We start from the raw sequence: 17,248 nt of genomic DNA, 5'->3' as shown, positions 1-17,248 counted from the left end.
TTAATAGGATAACTTTCCAGGTGTGATAATAATCTTGTAGAAGCAGATTTCAACTTGGTATCAGAAAATCTCTCACATAACTCAATCCAAATGGAAGAGGCTGCGTTAGAGGTAGTGAAACCTCGATGCTGGAGTTGTGGCTGGGAAGGGCACCATTGTGACATGGCTGGAGAGGCACATGAACCATGGAGCTAATGAGGTTTAACATTCAGAGCCCTGTGCACGCATGGCTCCTTCTTAGGTCTCAGGAGGGGTCCTAGGAATGTTTTAACATCCTATATAATAAAAGGCTAATATGCAAATCGACCGAACAGTGGAACTGGTCACTATGATGAGCACTGATCACCAGGGGGCAGATGCTCAATGCAGGAGCTGCCCCCTGGTGGTCAGTGCCCTCCCACAGGGGGAGCGCTGCTCAGCCAGAAGCCAGACTTGTGGCTGGCGAGTGCAGCAGCAGTGGCGGGAGCCTCTCCTGCCTCTGTGGCAGCACTAAGGATGTCAGTTGGACACCCCGCTGCGTGCTCCCGGACTGCAAGAGGGCGCAGGCCAGGCTGAGGGACCCTCCTTCCCCCTCCCCCCGCCCCTTGAGTGCACAAATTTCATGCACCGGGCCTCTAGTGGTAATATACTTTTGTAATAATTGCATAAGTAGGATATTTTTGAATTCTTTTTAAGGAGGGCCCCCAGAATTGTGTGACTTTTAGGATACTAATTGCATAAGTAGGATATTTTTGAATTCTTTTTAAGGAGGGCCCCCAGAATTGTGTGACTGACTTTTAGGCTTTGATCCACTCCTGTGCAGCACAGTGCTTTGAGAAGCACTGGGCAAGGAGATCAGAGTTTCTGACTTCCACTCGTGGCACTGCTCTGGCCCAAATGGACGGCATGCTTCCCTCACAGGGGCGTAAAATCACAAATGTTAAATGGGTTGAAAAACATAAAATGTGAACAAAAATAAGTAAGTAACATTGTACTATCTGTAACATGGGATAATCATTTCTGCTTCTCGTGGTCACTGAAGATAACACACACACAAATGTGTCCTCAGTACATCTTCTTGTTTTATTTCCCTCCGCTGCAACTTCCTTTTCTCCTTCCTCAAGTCCAAAACCCCAGCCCCCAATACTCCAGCCACAGGACCAGTCATCGGTTATTATCTTTTGCTACTTCTACATGATTGTCCATAGTTCCCACTGTCTATCAAGTCTATCTTTGATGGAAAAAAGCCCCTCTCCTCCCAGCCCAGTGATGGCATCCCCTAGCACTGTTTCTTGTTGATCTTACAGAAAGGAACAGAGGCCTGATGTGATCCATGGCTGAGTTCTGGAGGCCCCAGAAGACAATCCCCGGCTGTCTTGATCTTCAGCCACCCTAGTTCCTAACATCAGATCACAGTCACACGGTTCTTGATGTACACATGGTAGGGGTCACTGCGCTTGTCCACTTTGCGGGAGCGGGTGTATCCCAGGATGAGACTGCCCACAGTGGCAGCAAATAGGAACATGACGAAGAGAATATACATGTAGGAGTTGTCATCGCGGCCGGGAAGGTTAGCCCGCCGCTCCTCAGTCAGGTTGTCTGGCCCTGGCCGGCAGAGCAAGTTGCTGTGAAGAGTGGCATTTAGAGCCTTCAGAACAGCGTGCAGACTGTGATACCAGGTCTCAGTCCCATTGGAGGTCTCCATAGCAACAGGGATTCAGGTGGGGAAGAACTGGAGGACACTCTGGTGGCAACAGAAAAAGGAAGGATGGTTTCCATTACCTGCAGCTTGACTGATCTCACTCCTTCAGACCCCAGCTAAAACCCCAACATCACAGCTTATTGTACTTGTTTACTTGTCTGTTTCGCCACTAGATGGCAAGCTCCATGAAGGCAGGGACTATGTTTTACTCACTGTTATATACAAGCCCTCATGACAGCACTCAATAGATGCTCAATAAGTACCTGTGGAATAAAGCCTTCCTTGGCCATTGCAACCCATCTGTCTTTTTATTTTTTATTCTGTAAGTCACTAAGCTTTAGGCTAGAAGAAATTTAGGGATTATTTGATCTAACTCCGTCATACATACATACATACATACATACATACAGGGGAACAGAGAGAATAAGTGGCTTGACCATGATCCCAGAGAATATTCAGAGGTAGAGTTTAGACAGAGTCCTGCTTTTTGATGGCTAGTTAGAGTTTCTCGACTCTCATGCCAGCTCTTGGCAGGACTGTGTGGCATTACTGGAAGTTTTCCTCAGGACTCTCCTTTAGCACCGTTCTTTTTTATACTCCACAGTTCCCATTGAGATGTTTGGGGTGGCTTAGATTTCACCTTACCTAGAACCAGGAGCTGGGTCATTTGACTTCTCAAGCACCCTAGGTCCCAAGCACTTTGGGTATTCCTACCTATTTAGGATTTTGCTGAGAAGAATTCTGTAGGAAATTCTATTGGAAAGGAATGGCTGGGGAAGCAGGGAGAGGCTGATAACCCCTGCAGGCACTGGAGAAGAGAATAGGGTTGGGCTGGATTGCAACCCATCTGTCTTTTTTATTTTTATTTTTATTTTTATTCTGTAAGTCACTGAGCTTTAGGCTAGAAGAAATTTAGGGATTATTTTATCTAACTCCGTCATACATACATACATACATACATAGGAACAGAGAGAATAAGTGGCTTGACCATGATCCCAGAGAATATTCAGAGGTAGAGTTTAGACAGAGTCCTGCTTTTTGATGGCTAGTTAGAGTTTCTCGACTCTCATGCCAGCTCTTGGCAGGACTGTGTGGCATTACTGGAAGTTTTCCTCAGGACTCTCCTTCAGCACAGTTCTTTTTTATACTCCACAGGTCCCATTGAGATGTTTGGGGATGGCTTAGATTTCACCTTACCTAGAACCAGAAGCTGGGTCATTTGACTTCTCAAGCATCCTATGTCCCAAGCACTCTGAGTATTCCTACCTATTTAGGATTTTGCTGAGAAGGATTCTGTAGGAAATTCTATTGGAAAGGAATGGCTGGGGAAGCAGGGAGAGGCTGATAACCCCTGCAGGCACTGGAGAAGAGAATAGGGTTGGACTGGAGGATGGGGAGTGACAGGGGTACTCAGTCTGGTTTGGGGTTTTACCTGCCCCCAAGAGAGAGAAGACACAGCACCTCAACTATCCTGCCTTCTGACACAGTCACTGCATACCCAGCATATGATAGGTGACGGTAAATGTTTCTTTTCCTTCTTCTGGAGACCCTTAGTCTATAATATAGAAAACCACATCCGAAGACAGCCTTGTGTCCTAGTCTCTAAAAAACCATGTCATTCCCTTTAAACAAGGCTCTACACCAGTGATTCCCAAAGTGGGCGCTACCGCCCCCCGGTGGGCGCTACAGCGATCCGGGGGTGGAAGTCACTGCATACCCAGCATATGATAGGTGATGGTAAATGTTTCTTTTCCTTCTTCTGGAGACCCTTAGTCTATAATATAGAAAACCACATCCGAAGACAGCTTTGTGTCCTAGTCTCTAAAAAACCATGCCATTCCCTTTAAACAAGGCTCTACACCCACTTCCTTCTGGAAACCTTCACTGAGTATTCCCCACCCCTTAACCATACTCCACAAGCTTTATCAGAACAGCCTTCCCTTTGCCCAGCACTTACATATAAGGCTTTGTGTGGCTGTTCTCTTGTTATTGATAAAGGTATCAGCAGACCACATGCTCCTGGTCAGCAGAGCTGTGTCTCTTCCCTACATCTATGGGGCTATCCTGAGATTTCCTGGGAATTCTCCTTCCCTGGTGCTCTAACCTGAGACTGGCTGGGTGTTCTCCTTTCCTCAATAGTCTTGAGTAAAGATGGCCAGGTTAGGGACTTCTCCATAGTCCAAGCACTCAAGAGTTACTGACTGGTTCTGAAGCCCTCCTTTATCTAGGTAGAGCTGTCAACCAAAGTTAACAAACTTGATTATTAACTATAAGGTCTCTTTCCCAGAAAAGATGATGGTAAAATTCATGAACTATGATAAAATTCATGAACAACTCTAAAAATGCAGAAGTTGTGTGTGGGGGGTGGGGGTGGCGGGGGGAGAAGAATCTAAATAATACAGTCCAGGACTGGCCCACATTTCCTACAAGGCCTCTGGAGCCCCATGCTATATAGCACTTGGGCTACCTTATCTGATTGGAGAAGGGGAAAAGAACAAGGGCTCGCTGAGTTAAGACCCAGGAGGCATAAGTTCTCATCTACCCCACTTGTCAGGCAACAAATCTGTGCCTTTTCCCCTCATATAGGCCAATGGAAATCAGGAACAGAAATTAATGGCTCAACTAATGATTCAACCAGTCATCATTTATGAAGGCTCACTCTTGGGTAGGCTCAGACCCAGTCCCTGTACTGTGGGCACATTGCCAGCTCTTTATAATACAGGGGACAAGCCAAGGTCTACTGGAGCTTAAGGAAGAAGAGATGAATTTTGATCAGGACTCAGAAAATGTTCACAGTGATGGAGGCATTCCAGTGGACCTTGAAGAGTTTCTAGGAAAGGCAAGAAAAGGAAACAGATGAACAAAAGCATGACAACCAGAAAGCACATAAAATGTTTAAAAGAATGGAAAGGAGCATTAAGCGGTTAGAGTGTGAGATGTATGGAGGGCTACGATAGGATGTGGGATGGAGATACTGGTTGAACCAGATCATGGAGGGTCTTGAGTGCCAGACTGCAGATCTAGAACTTTATGTGTAGTTGAGGGAGAGCCATGAAACAGTATTAAAAAGGGGATACAAGGACCAGATCTGTGCTTGGAGAGGACACTGGCTGCTATGTGGACTGAATTGAGGGTGAGATTTAAGACAGAAAACCCAGTGACACAAGGGGCTTGAAATAGTTCAGCTGGAAGACACTTAGTCCTGAGCTGGGGCTTAGGGAATGGCAAGGTGGGGGCAGGGGCCGATGTGGATGTGAGAGGCATTTGGGGAGGAAATGGCTAATGCACGGGTTGAGGGAGGAAGGGGCCTCAGAAAACAGACAGGCGGTGTAAGGGCCTGGAGGAGCCCACTTTGAGAGAAATAAATTTCTCACCCCATTTGGGCTTTAGTTTTCTCATCTATCAAAAAGATTAACATAAGGAGATGTTGTTTGGTGGGTACAGAGTTTCAGTTTTGCAAGATGAAAAAGTTATAGAAAACTACTGCACAACAATGTAAATATAGTTAATACTACTGAGCTGTACTCTTAAAAGATAGTTAACATGGTCAATTTTATGTTATGCGGTTTTTTTATAACCACAATTTTTAAAAAGGATTATCATCCCTGCCTTGCCTCCTTCCAGACTTGCTTGAGCATATACTTTTATTATGGTGAAGATTTTAAAAATATATTTTGATGTAAACATGATTTTCCATGTAAATGAAAGTTGATTTTTCATTTTTGAGAAGTAAATATGGATTCACAGGACATACAATGAAGGGGAAGTCTCCCTATTTCTAGTGGCCCAGGGCAGTCACTGTTACCAGCTTTCTTAGATATTCTTACAGGGGGCTTTCAACTGACAGGACAGAGGGAGGGCAACCCGGATCTGCAGAGCTAGAACTTTATCTGTAGTTGGGGAATAGTCATGAAACAGTATTTAAAAGGACCAGATCTGTGCTTGGAGAGGACACTCTGGCTGCTCTGTGGACTGAATTGAGGGGAAGATTTAATGCAGAAAACCCAGTGACAAGGGTCCTTTGGAAAACTCACCAAATACCCGGCAAATTCCTCTGGGTCTGCGTTGGCTTCAGGAATCTCCCTCTGGGCGCCCTAGGGCTCCTCAGCCCCTCAGCCTCTTTAGGATGTCTCTGGACACATTTGCGGTCTCAGTATTCACTCTCGGAGTTGGGAGGCCCAGAACTGGAAAGCGGGAGAGGGGGCAGAAAAGGAAGGAAGCGAACAAAGAAAAACCTTCAGAACCAGGGTGGCTCGCCCCAGGCTGGGCCCCAAGGGTTGTGCAATAGCCTTGCTGTGGGCTTTGACCCCCCCTTCTTCTCCTCCCCTTCCTGCAGCAGCTGGGCCAGGCCAGCCTAGGGTTACAGTTACAGGAACTGTACAGTGGCCAAGGGACCTCTGATTGCTGCCCCCCAACTCCAGGCCCACAATGTTTCAGTTGGGAGACTTCCTGAGGAACCTCAGTTTAACATGTGAACTCCTGCTCAGCGACCAGCCTAAAACATTCCCTTTTTCAAGGGTACTGGTGTCTTAGCAGGAGCCTCTGAAAGACTGGAAGGGCCGGAGAGCCAAGGGAATGATATAAGTGGTAGAATGGCAGTTGGCACTTGGGTTGATATTTTACATAGGAACAAAGGATATTCACAATAGCCTATTTGGATATACTGGGTATACACATGGTAACAGCATCAGCACTACCTGTAGCAGAGCTCATTGTGAAAATTAAAGAAGAAAATTACTTAGTGTCTGGCACCAGACCCTCCACAGACATGGCGGTGGTTTTATTTTTGTGGGACAGAGGTTGGCAGGGCCGTCAGAGTCCATCCAGTCTAACGTCCGTCATTTTACAGGGAAGGAAATGGAAACCCAAGGAGCTGTCTTGGTTCAGCGATTGTGTGTGTGCCTTTGGGCATGTGACTTCCCTTTTCTGGGCCCCCGGCTTCTGTCTGCATCTATAAACTGAAGGGGTTTTATTATAGGTTCCGGCCAGCTCTAATATCCAAAGAGGGTACACATCACAAAACCACACTGTGAGATTATGGAAGATCAGATAGGCTGGTGGGAAAAGCATTTTGGGGGCTTTCTAGAGCCTCTCAAATCACAAGATAGAGAAGGTTGCAGATTTGTTCCTCACAAGTTAAAATTCTGAGCCCTGGGACTGAGTTACACTTACTATTCCAGCCTAGAGAAACTGAGAACCAAATTGCTTGATTTATTCATTTTTCCTCTTAATAGTTCACCTGCCGGGGTGATCTAGCCTGAGGAGGAGACAGAGTCTATGCAGAAAGTGGGGATAGAGGATTAGGGTAGGCTTTGAGGTGAGATTCAGTGAGAGGACTTCTCTGTGTGGACCTGGATGCTTGTAGTCTGATGGGAAAAGAAAAGAAGCCACAGTTACTGATTTTTATGTGCTGGATTGGGGTGGGGGAGAGGGTCTAGGTGTGAGGACATCCTGTCCTTTTGGGTCAGGAGAGGCAGAGAGCTGATAAAGGAACAGGTTGGTTCTTGTTGACCTGCCTCTGGGTCCCAAGTTGGGGATCTGGCAGTTGGCAACATTTGCAGTTTTGTTCCTCTTTCTGAGCTCCTTGGCTCCAAGATAGTCACTGATTATGAAGTTCATAATGACAAGGGAGATAAAGCTATTGCCCTGCAGAGTCTTTAACTTAAAATAGGAGATAGGCCAGTTAGGAAGGAACTGACCAAGCTGAAAGAGATTTTAAAGATCAGTTAGCCCTGGCTGGTGTTGCTCCGTGGTTAGAGCATCAGCCCACACATCCAAGGATCATGGGTTCAATTTCCAATCAAGGGCATGTACCTGGGTTGCAGGTTTGATCCCCGGGGCACATGCAGGGGGCAACCAATCAATGTGTCTCTCTCACATCAATGTTTCTCTCTTCCCCCATTTCTTCCTCCCTCCCTCCCTTCCATTCTCTCTAAAATAACCAAAGAGGGGAGGGACCCTAGCTGGTTTGGCTCAATGGATAGAGCATCGATTCTGGTCAAGGGCATATGCCCAGGTTGTGGGCTTGATCCCCAGTAGGGGGTGTGCAGGAGGCAGCACGACCCTTTCACAGGGGTCGCCTAAGACCATCCTGCATATCAGATATTTACATTACGATTCATAACAGTAGCAACATTACAGTTATGAAGTAGCAACGAAAATAATTTTATGGTTGGGTCACAACATGAGGAACTGTATTTAAAGGGCCAGAAGGTTGAGAACCACTGTCTAAGGCAGTGATGGCGAACCTATGACACGTGTGTCAGAGGTGACACGCAAACTCCTTTTTTTTGGTTGATTTTTCTTTGTTAAATGGCATTTAAATATATAAAATAAATATCAAAAATATAAGTCTTTGTTTTACTATGGTTGCAAATATCAAAAAATTTCTATATGTGACACGGCACCAGAGTTAAGTTAGGGTTTTTCAAAATGCTGACATGCCGAGCTCAAAAGGTTCGCCATCACTGTCCTAGGCCAACCCCTGCATTTTGTAGATGGGGAAACTGAAGCTCAGTAGGTAAAGTGACCCATGGAATGCTGTTCAGTGATCTTTTTACTACTAATGGCAGCATTCCTTGACATCTCAGCTGCATATCACACCAAACACAGCCTCCTTGTGTTCTGGGCATCATCTCCTCTAACTCCATGACTACTGCTTTTTCCTGCACTACAGATTCCCACCCATGTTAATTGAGGATTCAGTAAGGGGGCAAGGTGGTAAGTTTTGGAGGAGTTAACCTTTTTTATGTAATGATTTTTACTTTGAATTTATATTAGTTCACACAAACACTCCATCCATGCTTTTGTTCCGGCCCTCCGGTCCAGTTTAAGAACCCATTGTGGCCCTCGAGTCAAAAAGTTTGCCCACCCCTGCTTTAGAGTCTCCTCTCTCATGGCCTTTTCTGCTCCAGACCTGCTCCACAGTAAGGGGGCAAGGTGGTAAGTTTTGGAGGAGTTAATCTTCCTTTAGAGTCTCTTCTCTCATGGCCTTTTCTGCTCCAGACCTACTCCTGGTCCCCTGAACAAGCCAGACACACTCTCTTCTTCCACAGACTATTGCTACTATTTCTTGCACATTAGCAGTTTCTCCCTAAATGTTCTGTACTTGAACTCACCTGACCTCTAACTTGGAGGTGGAGGCATACAGCTGTGATCTGAAGGATTAAGTGGGTATCTTAGTGATATTTTCTTTCAGATTTTTCTGGGGAAAGTGAACCACCACCATTGGTTTTTTTTGGTTTACCCATTGCTCTGTTTCAGCTACTCTTAAAAATGAGTGTCTTAAGTGCCTGGAAATGTGATAGAGGCAGAGTGGGGGGAGTCACATAAGCATGTAGGGAATACAGAGACAACTCCTGGGATGCACAGTTTTGCCACTGGTCCTTCTGGAGATCTTGTCACCACCATGGATTAGGGAGCCAATGGACGAGAGAAGAGTTGCAGGAATGGATCTTTTCATATAGTTGGAAGGAGAAGCAGGAATAAAATCTGAACTAGAAGGGATCTTAAAAATCATGTCATTGGTGCAACCCCCTCATTCAACCAGAGTGAAGAGGGCTCCCCAGAGAGGAAATCACTTGCTTAATGTCTCCTAAGCTAGGAGGGGTAGAGCTGGGACCAGAAACAGGTATCCAGTCCACAAATCTTTCCACTCTAAGTTCTCTGTTGCCTATAGAACAGTCTAATCTTCTCTAATTATCATTTAAGCTCCTTTGGATGTGACCCTGCCTCTAGTCCCATCTGACCACAGCTTTCCCCCGTGTCCTGTGGCCCCTGGTACTGAGCTACGGGCCATTCTCAAAACATGCCTTGCACTTGCACACCTGTCTCCTGTGCTCATGCCGTTTTCGTAGGCAGGAATGCCCTTCCTCTTTTTATCTGCACGGTGAACTCCAATGTCCTTTAAGACACAGCAGAGGAAGGGAGAGAGAGAGAGAGAGAGAGAGAGAGAGAGAGAGAGAGAGAGAGGTGAGAGAGAGAAACATAGACCAGCTGCTTCCTACATGCATCCCGACCAGGGATCAAACCCACAACCTGGGTATGTGCCTGACATAGAATCAAACTGCCACCTTTCGGTGGATGCTCCAACCAACTAAGCCACAGGGGTCAGGGCTGTCATGCATTTCTTTATTCCCTGGGCCTGGGCACATAGCAGGCACTGAAGAATAAATTAATCAATGCCTTTTCTTATTAGACCATCCCTCTCCAGTACACCGAACAGCTTACATTACTTAAGAAACAACTTCAGGGGCAGGCCAAAACAGATTCCATTTGGTCTGGAAAAGGGGAGACTCAAAGGAAAAAAACCATCTCAGTCCGGTGGGGAAGTGAGTCAGGGCTTTGAAACCCAGACATTCCCTGACCTGAACCCCGTTCAATCCAAAGGGCAAACATTCTTGGCCCCAAAACACCGGTGTGGCTTTGTAACCCTCTTTCCTGTGTACCTACCCGGGGCGTGGCCATACACACCCACCCACTGCACTCACGCAACTCCGAGTCACTCAGCCGGTGATCTTGCCTTTCAAGTGTTCCTTTCATGGTCCTAATCTTGGCTTCATGCTCGGCTAAGTGACCTTGATCACTGCACTTATGTTCTCTGAAACTCATCTAAGAGATGGGGATAATTACCCCTGATTACCTCACATGGGAACTCGGGGAGGCATTAGTGGGGAAGGTGTTTTAGAAATTGCAAAGTATTATTTAAACATGAGAGATAATTATTGGGCAGTCGGTCACCTTGTTCCTTTACCCACCCAGCTACCCCCCAATATTCCCAAGAACAGCCATCCCTATGTCCTCTGTGAGCCCAGAGGTTCATGTTATTCCTCTTGATTCTTCAGAAGCCTTGCTTGTTTTTCATCCTCTCTGATCAGTCCTGTAGTCTCTTTCCATTTTGGGGCACCATTCTATAGTCCTGTCATTGCTGGAGAACACACTAGAGTGGGAATCAAAAGACCTGCTCCTATTTGCCAATGTGTCTAGCCATGTGTCCTGGTTAAGTCACGTCTCCACTCTGGGCCTCATTTTCCCCATCGGTAAGATGGGGTTTCTTGTGTTGCCTAACTCTTAGAAGGTATTGTGAGCATCTACCCATTCAGTGTGGATAGAAATATGTCTGAGAAGTGTGGAGTGAGTGAGGATGAAGAAGGCTGTTGGTTATTATCTCAAGGAGTCAAGAAAATGCACAAGCAGTTTCCATGGTGCCAGCATCAGGTCTCTTCCGTTTGGAGACAGAGCAGCTGGGTGCCAGGAGGAGCTTACACATTTACAAGGCACCTGTGTAGGTGAAGTGGAGAAAGCCCTGGCCTAGGAGTGAGGAGACTTGGGTTCTTTCTCTTCCCTGGTGTGACCCTGGGCAAGTCATCACCCGCTGGGCCTCAGTTTCCACATATAAAAATTGGTGCGGGCCCTAGCTGGTTTGGCTCAGTGGATAGAGCGTCAGCCTGCGGACTCAAGGGTCCCAGGTTCGATTCCGGTCAAGGGCATGTACCTTGGTTGTGGGCACATCCCCAGTAGGGAGTGTGCAGGAGGCAGCTGATTGATGTTTCTCTCTCATCGATGTTTCTAACTCTCTATCCATCTCCCTTCCTCTCTGTAAAAAATCAATAACATATATTTTTTAAAAATTGGTGGGGAATAGGTTGTGAGAAGGAGATACGCTCCATGGGCCATCACACAGGGTCTGGACTCATCATCTACCTTCTAGAAAAGAGACTCCTAGGTCTAGACCCCTACCCCCTCATGTCACATGGAGTGCACGGGCAGCGGGACCCAGAGGTCGGTTTTATGGGTGGGGATCCAGGAAAAGAAAGCACAAGGCATAGAACAGGTGGGCGACTAGCACAGAACTACAACTTGGTTCCGGACTCCCAGCCTAGACCGATGTTATAAGCAGCAGAAGAGCTTTGGGGAGTCCCCAGGCATTTCCCAGGACTGGGGTGCATATAGGGAGTAGCCATTAGGCACGTCACCTCTTGCAGAGCAAGCGGCTCCATCAAGCGGCTCCGGCCAAGCAAGAAGGCCACTCTGGGTCCCGGAGTGACATTTCCGCGTGGGCACTCAGGGCTGACCCGCAGGTGTTCGCCTGCACATCTGTGGATGTGGAAGAAGCCTTCGTGCCGCCCTCCACAGGCCTCCACGGTTTCTCGGCGGGGAGGGCCAGGAGCCCAGCTCCGCACTCCCACGTGCGCCCGGGAACCCCGCTGCACCGTCCTGGGGCGGATCAGCCTCGTTTCTGAGCCGATCCCCCCTTCCCCGGCTCCGTGGTCCCAAGAGAGGAGAAGATACCTCACTTCTACTCCCCGCGCCCGCTCAGCCTTCCCAGCCCTGCGGGTGCGCTTTACCTGTCTCTCCCGAAGGCTCCGAGGGGCGTGGGTCGGCTTGTGGGACACCGCGCCCTGCCCTGTGCTGGAGGGTGCGCCGAACTGCACCCTTCGTTCCGATGGCCCTTCCGTGTGCAGCCCCTGCCCAACACCGCCCCGAGCCCCCTCAGCTTTGCTTACCGACCCGCACTTGGCTCCCTTTTTCCTTCCTTAGGGCGTCCCCTCCTCCGGCCCCGCCCGCCCCCCAGCACACCCCCTTCTCCGTGCGCTGGCTTCGGGCGCCTCCGCCCAGCTGCACGGCCTCACCCCACTGTGGGCGCTTACCCTTCCGTCCCCTGCAGCGCCTGCTTCCTGGACCCGCGGCGGAAAGCCTCTCGCTGAGCTGAGCTTGCCCAGCCCGAGGCCAGTCTCCAGAAAATGCAGCTGAACATCGGGTGCTGGGGCTCGCAGGCTTTGCTCCTAGCGGCTGCGTGGGGGTGGGCGAGGCACTGTTTCTCACGGGGTCTTGGCTTCCTCGCCATAAAATAGCTACGATCCTGCATGCATCCTTCACAGGGTGATGGTTAGGGTCAGATGAGATCTTAGAATCCAAAGTATGAAAGCCGAATGGTCACTGCAGAAGTCTGATTCTAACATGGAGGCCCAGCTGGGGGGACAATGGCCCAGGTTCACCAAGGAAGTTGTGGCAGCACTTGGAAGCCAGGACACCACTCTCTCTCCTTCACCCCAACTGATGTCGCCTTCCTCCAAGACTCAGTGGCTCTTCACGGTCCAGACAATTGGTGTCCAGCCACACACCTCACTGGTCCCTGACTCAGAACACCCTTCACTTTCTGGCCACCAGGCTCACTCAAACTACTGTCTGGTGACTCTGCAGGCTCCAGAAAAGAGAAGCAGGTAGGGACAGCTGGGACATGGCCAGGGGGTAGGGGCAGGGGAGTGGACAGCGGCTGGGAACAGCCTCTCAGGGACGCTGTGGGAGTCCTTATCAGATTCCTCTTTATCAGCCGTTGGCCTTGGAATAATTAATAACAAACAGGCCAGCTCTTGCTCCCTTGCAAACAAAGACCTGTTCCAGGACATCTAAGGCACATACCCTCCATCACAGAATCACAGATTACATCTAGGAAGTGCTATCACTTTAGAAAGACCTACCGCACGGAGGGAGTGTTGTACAAAACTATGAACCTTCATCAAAACATGTTACTTCCGTTTTATCTCTGCGGGTGTGTATTTTGACCCAGCTACAACTTTTTCTCAGTCTGGAAATCACCGCGCAGGGAAGTCATCCTGAGCCTGGTCTCAAGTTTCATTCTGCCTAAAACTTGCCTTGGAGCTTATTTTGGGAAAATAGACTTTTGGGTTCCACTCCAGAGGCTCTGATTCAGGAGATTTGGAATGTAGCCCAGAAATTAACTTTTTTTTTTTTTTTTAATGCCCAAACTATTCTGATGATTCTCTTGCAAAGTGGTTCTTGAGAACAGCCTTGAGGAAACAGCCCTGGCTCAGTGAGGGTTCCTTCCCACATCCTGCTCAGGGCCTTCAGTGTACTCTATAGGAATATTTATTACAGTTTATCAGAAGTAACTATTTCCCCACCTCATCTACTAGGTTGTGAATTCTTTTAATATAGGGATTATCTCTTGTTCTAATAAAATTTTAGAATCATAGTCTTAGACTCACACATCTTAAGAGTTCTAGAATTATTTAGTGGTAGAACCTACGTTGGAAGAACTCGGAGTTATCTAGGCAAATCCTTTCCTTCAGAATCCCCTATATTCCATTTTGACACGAAATTGTGCAGTTTCTTTTAGTGACAATGAGATTCTAGTGACAAGAATCTCATTGCCTCCTAGGCAGCTAAAGTTCTGATTGTTAGGATATTCTCACATTGTGACAGCAACTGCCTCCTATTGACTTCTACCTTTTGATTCCTGTGCCTTTTGGAGACCAAGTATATACCTAATCTTTGTTCCCCTTTTCAGTTCTTCAGAAACTTAAGATTTCCTCTACTTCCCCTTCCCTGGAGTGCGGATGGGGCAGGAACCCTGTTAGGGAAGGCAGCTGGCCACGGGGTCATTGGAAAGTGGCAGCTTCTGTTGTTATTGGATGACAAAAGGAAGGATGAAACACCTCCTGTCCTGGGGAGACCATAGTGAGAGAAGAACCTTCAGGGAACTCTCTAACTCAGGGCCTGACCCTGGGACAAGGAGCAGGAGGAGAGGTGGGGACTAACTGAAGGGGCCAGTGGAAGAGTCACCTGGAGATAGAACTTGTTTAAGTCTTTGCTCTAGTGCCACCTCCTCTGTGCAGCCCTCCCTGACCATCCTATTTACAAATGCTAATCCCTCCCTTTCCTGTCCTCCCTAACCACCTTCCCTGCCATGTTATTCCTTAACACCTAACATCATTTTATATATTTCACTTATTCTTTAAAAATCTTATGCTGTTGTTGCTCTTGCTGCACCCCTCAGCTGAAGCTCACAAGTCCAGGCTGTCAGTCCAAGCTCAGTGCTCTCTGCTATTCCCCAACTCTGGATTCCTGCAGCCACCTTCTTTATTCTCCCTTTGAGGACTGGGGAGGTAATAATGCCCAAATGTTTCAAGCCCCAGGGTACTTCACCACCCCTTCTGCCTGCCCTATTCCCTGCCCACCTTTTTGAATAGAGCCTCCTCAAAAACAGTTGACATGAGATGGCCATCTGCTTCCTAGACCTGGCTGATAAGAGGCCCATTCTTCTTCTTCTTTTTTTAAAAAAATATATTTTATTAATTTTTTTACAGAAAGGAAGGGAGAGGGATAGAGAGTTAGAAACATCGATGAGAGAGAAACATTGATTAGCTGCCTCCTGCACACCCCCTACTGGGGATGTGCCCACAACCAAGGTACATACCCTTGACCGGAATCGAACCTGGGACCCTCCAGTCCGCAGGCCGACGCTCTATCCACTGAGCCTAACCGGTTAGGGCGAGGCCCATTCTTCTATAGCCCCTTGCTGTTCCCTTGACAACCACACTTACCATTCTGTTCTATAATTGTCTACTCTATTTGTTGACACCATACCTAGAACATAAGCTTCTTGAGGGCAGTAAGCCAACACTAATCCAACAGAGAGTAAATCTTACTGAGAACTTGTTGAATGAATGAATGAATAAATAAATAAATAAAAAGATCACTCGGGAAAGCTTCCAAGAAGAGAAATGAATGAATGAATGAATGAATGAGTGAATGAATGAAAAGATCACTCGGGAAAGCTTCCAAGAAGAGCTAGATCTGAAAAAGCCTGAAAGGATAACAGGATGCTTTTTTAGGCTGTAGACCAGACCTCTCCTCTGAGCACTAGACTCCCATATCTAATTACATACTTTCCATCTCTGTTGGGATGATGTATTGGGGCTGAAACTCTTGACTTCCTTCCCTGGCTCCCCTCAGCCTTCTCTCAGTAAATGGAACCGTCATCCGTCCAGTTCTGATTTCTTCATAGAACTCAACCCAGTCATCTACTTCTCTGTGTACGGATTTAGGGTCTGCCTTTCCCATTACACTGTAAGCACTATGAGAACCAGGTGTGTCTTTTCACCATAGAATAACCCAATGTCTGTCTAGTAGGTGGGGGAGAAGGATTGGGAGGTAGGGTGAGCATGGATGGTGTCTGTCAAGAGTCTCAGAAGCTTGGGCCACTAGGGGAAATACAGCGTGAATCACAGAGGAAGTTTAACAATCACATCAAGTTATTTTATTCCATTACTCATCAGGAGATCGAGTTTGTGCTTCCGTGATCTTGTCTCCTGTTGATCTGTCAGTTGTGACCCTCAGGACACTTTGTCTTAGCATTTAATTCTGTGCTTCACCCTTCTGCCCTGCAGGCAGCACAGAACAGTGCAAAGAGCACTGGAGGAGGTGGACCAAGGGTGGGACGATGTGGTGTCAGGGGACAAGATCTTGGTGGCCTCTTCTCCTCACTTCACAATCACACATGTTGTGCCCTGGGAGGCAAGGTGGCACAGTGGTCTAGAACACGGCCTCTTGGGTCCCACAGAGCTGTGCTTGAACCCTAGCCCTGCCACTTATTGGCTGTGAGAGCTTAACCTCTCTGAGTCTTAGTTTCTTTATGTGTAGAATGGGGATAAAAATACCTACATTTTCTGGTTGTGTGGATTACAGTAAGATATATGTAAAGTGCTTCACTTGGTGACTGGCACATAGCTGGTGCTCTATAAAGAATAACTATTAATGAGGGCATGGTTGTTCATGGTTGTGTAAATATGGACTTTTGGATCTTATGGTTTGAACAATAAGGGCTATGGGAATGCAGAAGAAAGTGGGGTCAGAGAAGACCTGGGTTTGCAGAAGAGGTGGGTGCACTTAGATTCCATCAGTCAGGAATCTTAGTTGCAACAGAAGAAAACCCAACTCAAACTGACTTAAGTAGAAAAAAGAATTTATTGACTCATGTTATTCCTTAATTACAAAATCCAGAGGTATTGGCTTCCGGTGTGGCTGGATCCAGGAGCTCAGAGGGTGTCTTCAGAGGGTGTTTTTTTTCATCTTTGGGTTTTGCTTTTCAGACTGTTGCTCCGTTCTCAGGCAGGATTCCACTTTGTGGTGACAAGACGGCTGAGTTCTAGGTATACAGTCTTCTGTTAGTAAAACCAATAGAAAGAACTTCTTTCCCCACAACCCTCCCAACAGAAGTCCTGGTCAGACTCTTGTTGTCCTGAAATAGGCCCAGTGCCTGTTCCTGCACAGAAGTCAGGGGGAAAGAATGGCAGGACACTGTCTCTATTCAAACCACATAAACTTGGGTCAGAGAAATGGGTGAAGGTGGTCAAACTTCCAGTTTAAAAAAAAAGTCATGGGGAGATAATGTACAACATAGTGACTAGGCGACTATAGTTAATGATACTGTATTGCAAATTTGCAAGTTGCTAAGAGAGATCTTGGAAGTTCTCATCACAAGGAAAAAAAACTTTGTGTGTGTGTATGGTGACTGATGTTAACCGGACTTATTGTGGTAACCACTTTGCAATATATACAAATATCGAATCATTATGTTATACACCTGAAATTAATATAATGTTATATATCAATTATACCTCAATTAAAAACAAACGAACGCACAAACTTGAAATGGGTGGTGGGGGGCATGATTCCCTAAGGAAAATTTGGATGCTATTGTAGAAATAGGGTGAATAGCCGTACAGGCTGAAACAAGTATCCTCTAAGAGCGCCTTGGAAAAC

The 17,248-nt window shown here is 47.1% G+C and overlaps 1 protein-coding gene across 6 annotated transcripts; it reads right to left on the bottom strand.

Annotated features, from left to right (window-relative positions):
* Positions 1 to 1,039: 1,039 nt before the first annotated feature.
* On the bottom strand, positions 1,040 to 12,868 carry KCNE3 (potassium channel, voltage gated subfamily E regulatory beta subunit 3). 6 transcript variants are annotated; one of them, XM_005867077.2, is made up of 3 exons: positions 12,331 to 12,868; positions 5,716 to 5,865; positions 1,040 to 1,723 (listed from the first exon to the last, which is right to left on the bottom strand). In XM_005867077.2, exon 3 carries the CDS (start codon positions 1,682 to 1,684, stop codon positions 1,385 to 1,387), a length of 300 nt encoding a protein of 99 aa, XP_005867139.1. In that variant the 5' UTR covers positions 1,685 to 1,723; positions 5,716 to 5,865; positions 12,331 to 12,868; the 3' UTR covers positions 1,040 to 1,384. The 6 variants fall into 6 exon arrangements, with proteins under 6 accessions (XP_005867139.1, XP_005867137.1, XP_005867136.1 ...); XM_005867075.2 differs by lacking the exon at positions 12,331 to 12,868 and adding an exon at positions 12,187 to 12,222; XM_005867074.2 differs by lacking the exon at positions 12,331 to 12,868 and adding an exon at positions 12,028 to 12,177.
* Between the last annotated feature and the right edge of the window lie 4,380 nt (positions 12,869 to 17,248).

This window comes from Myotis brandtii, unplaced genomic scaffold (genome assembly GCF_000412655.1).
Source record: "Myotis brandtii unplaced genomic scaffold, ASM41265v1 scaffold244, whole genome shotgun sequence".
NCBI classification, from domain to species: Eukaryota; Metazoa; Chordata; class Mammalia; order Chiroptera; family Vespertilionidae; genus Myotis; species Myotis brandtii.
This window is presented reverse-complemented; position numbering and strand designations above follow the sequence as displayed.

What these genes read in the sequence shown, in the direction of transcription:
- KCNE3 (XM_005867077.2), bottom strand. Translation starts at nt 1,684, where the DNA reads ATGGAGACCTCCAATGGGACTGAGACCTGGTATCACAGTCTGCACGCT.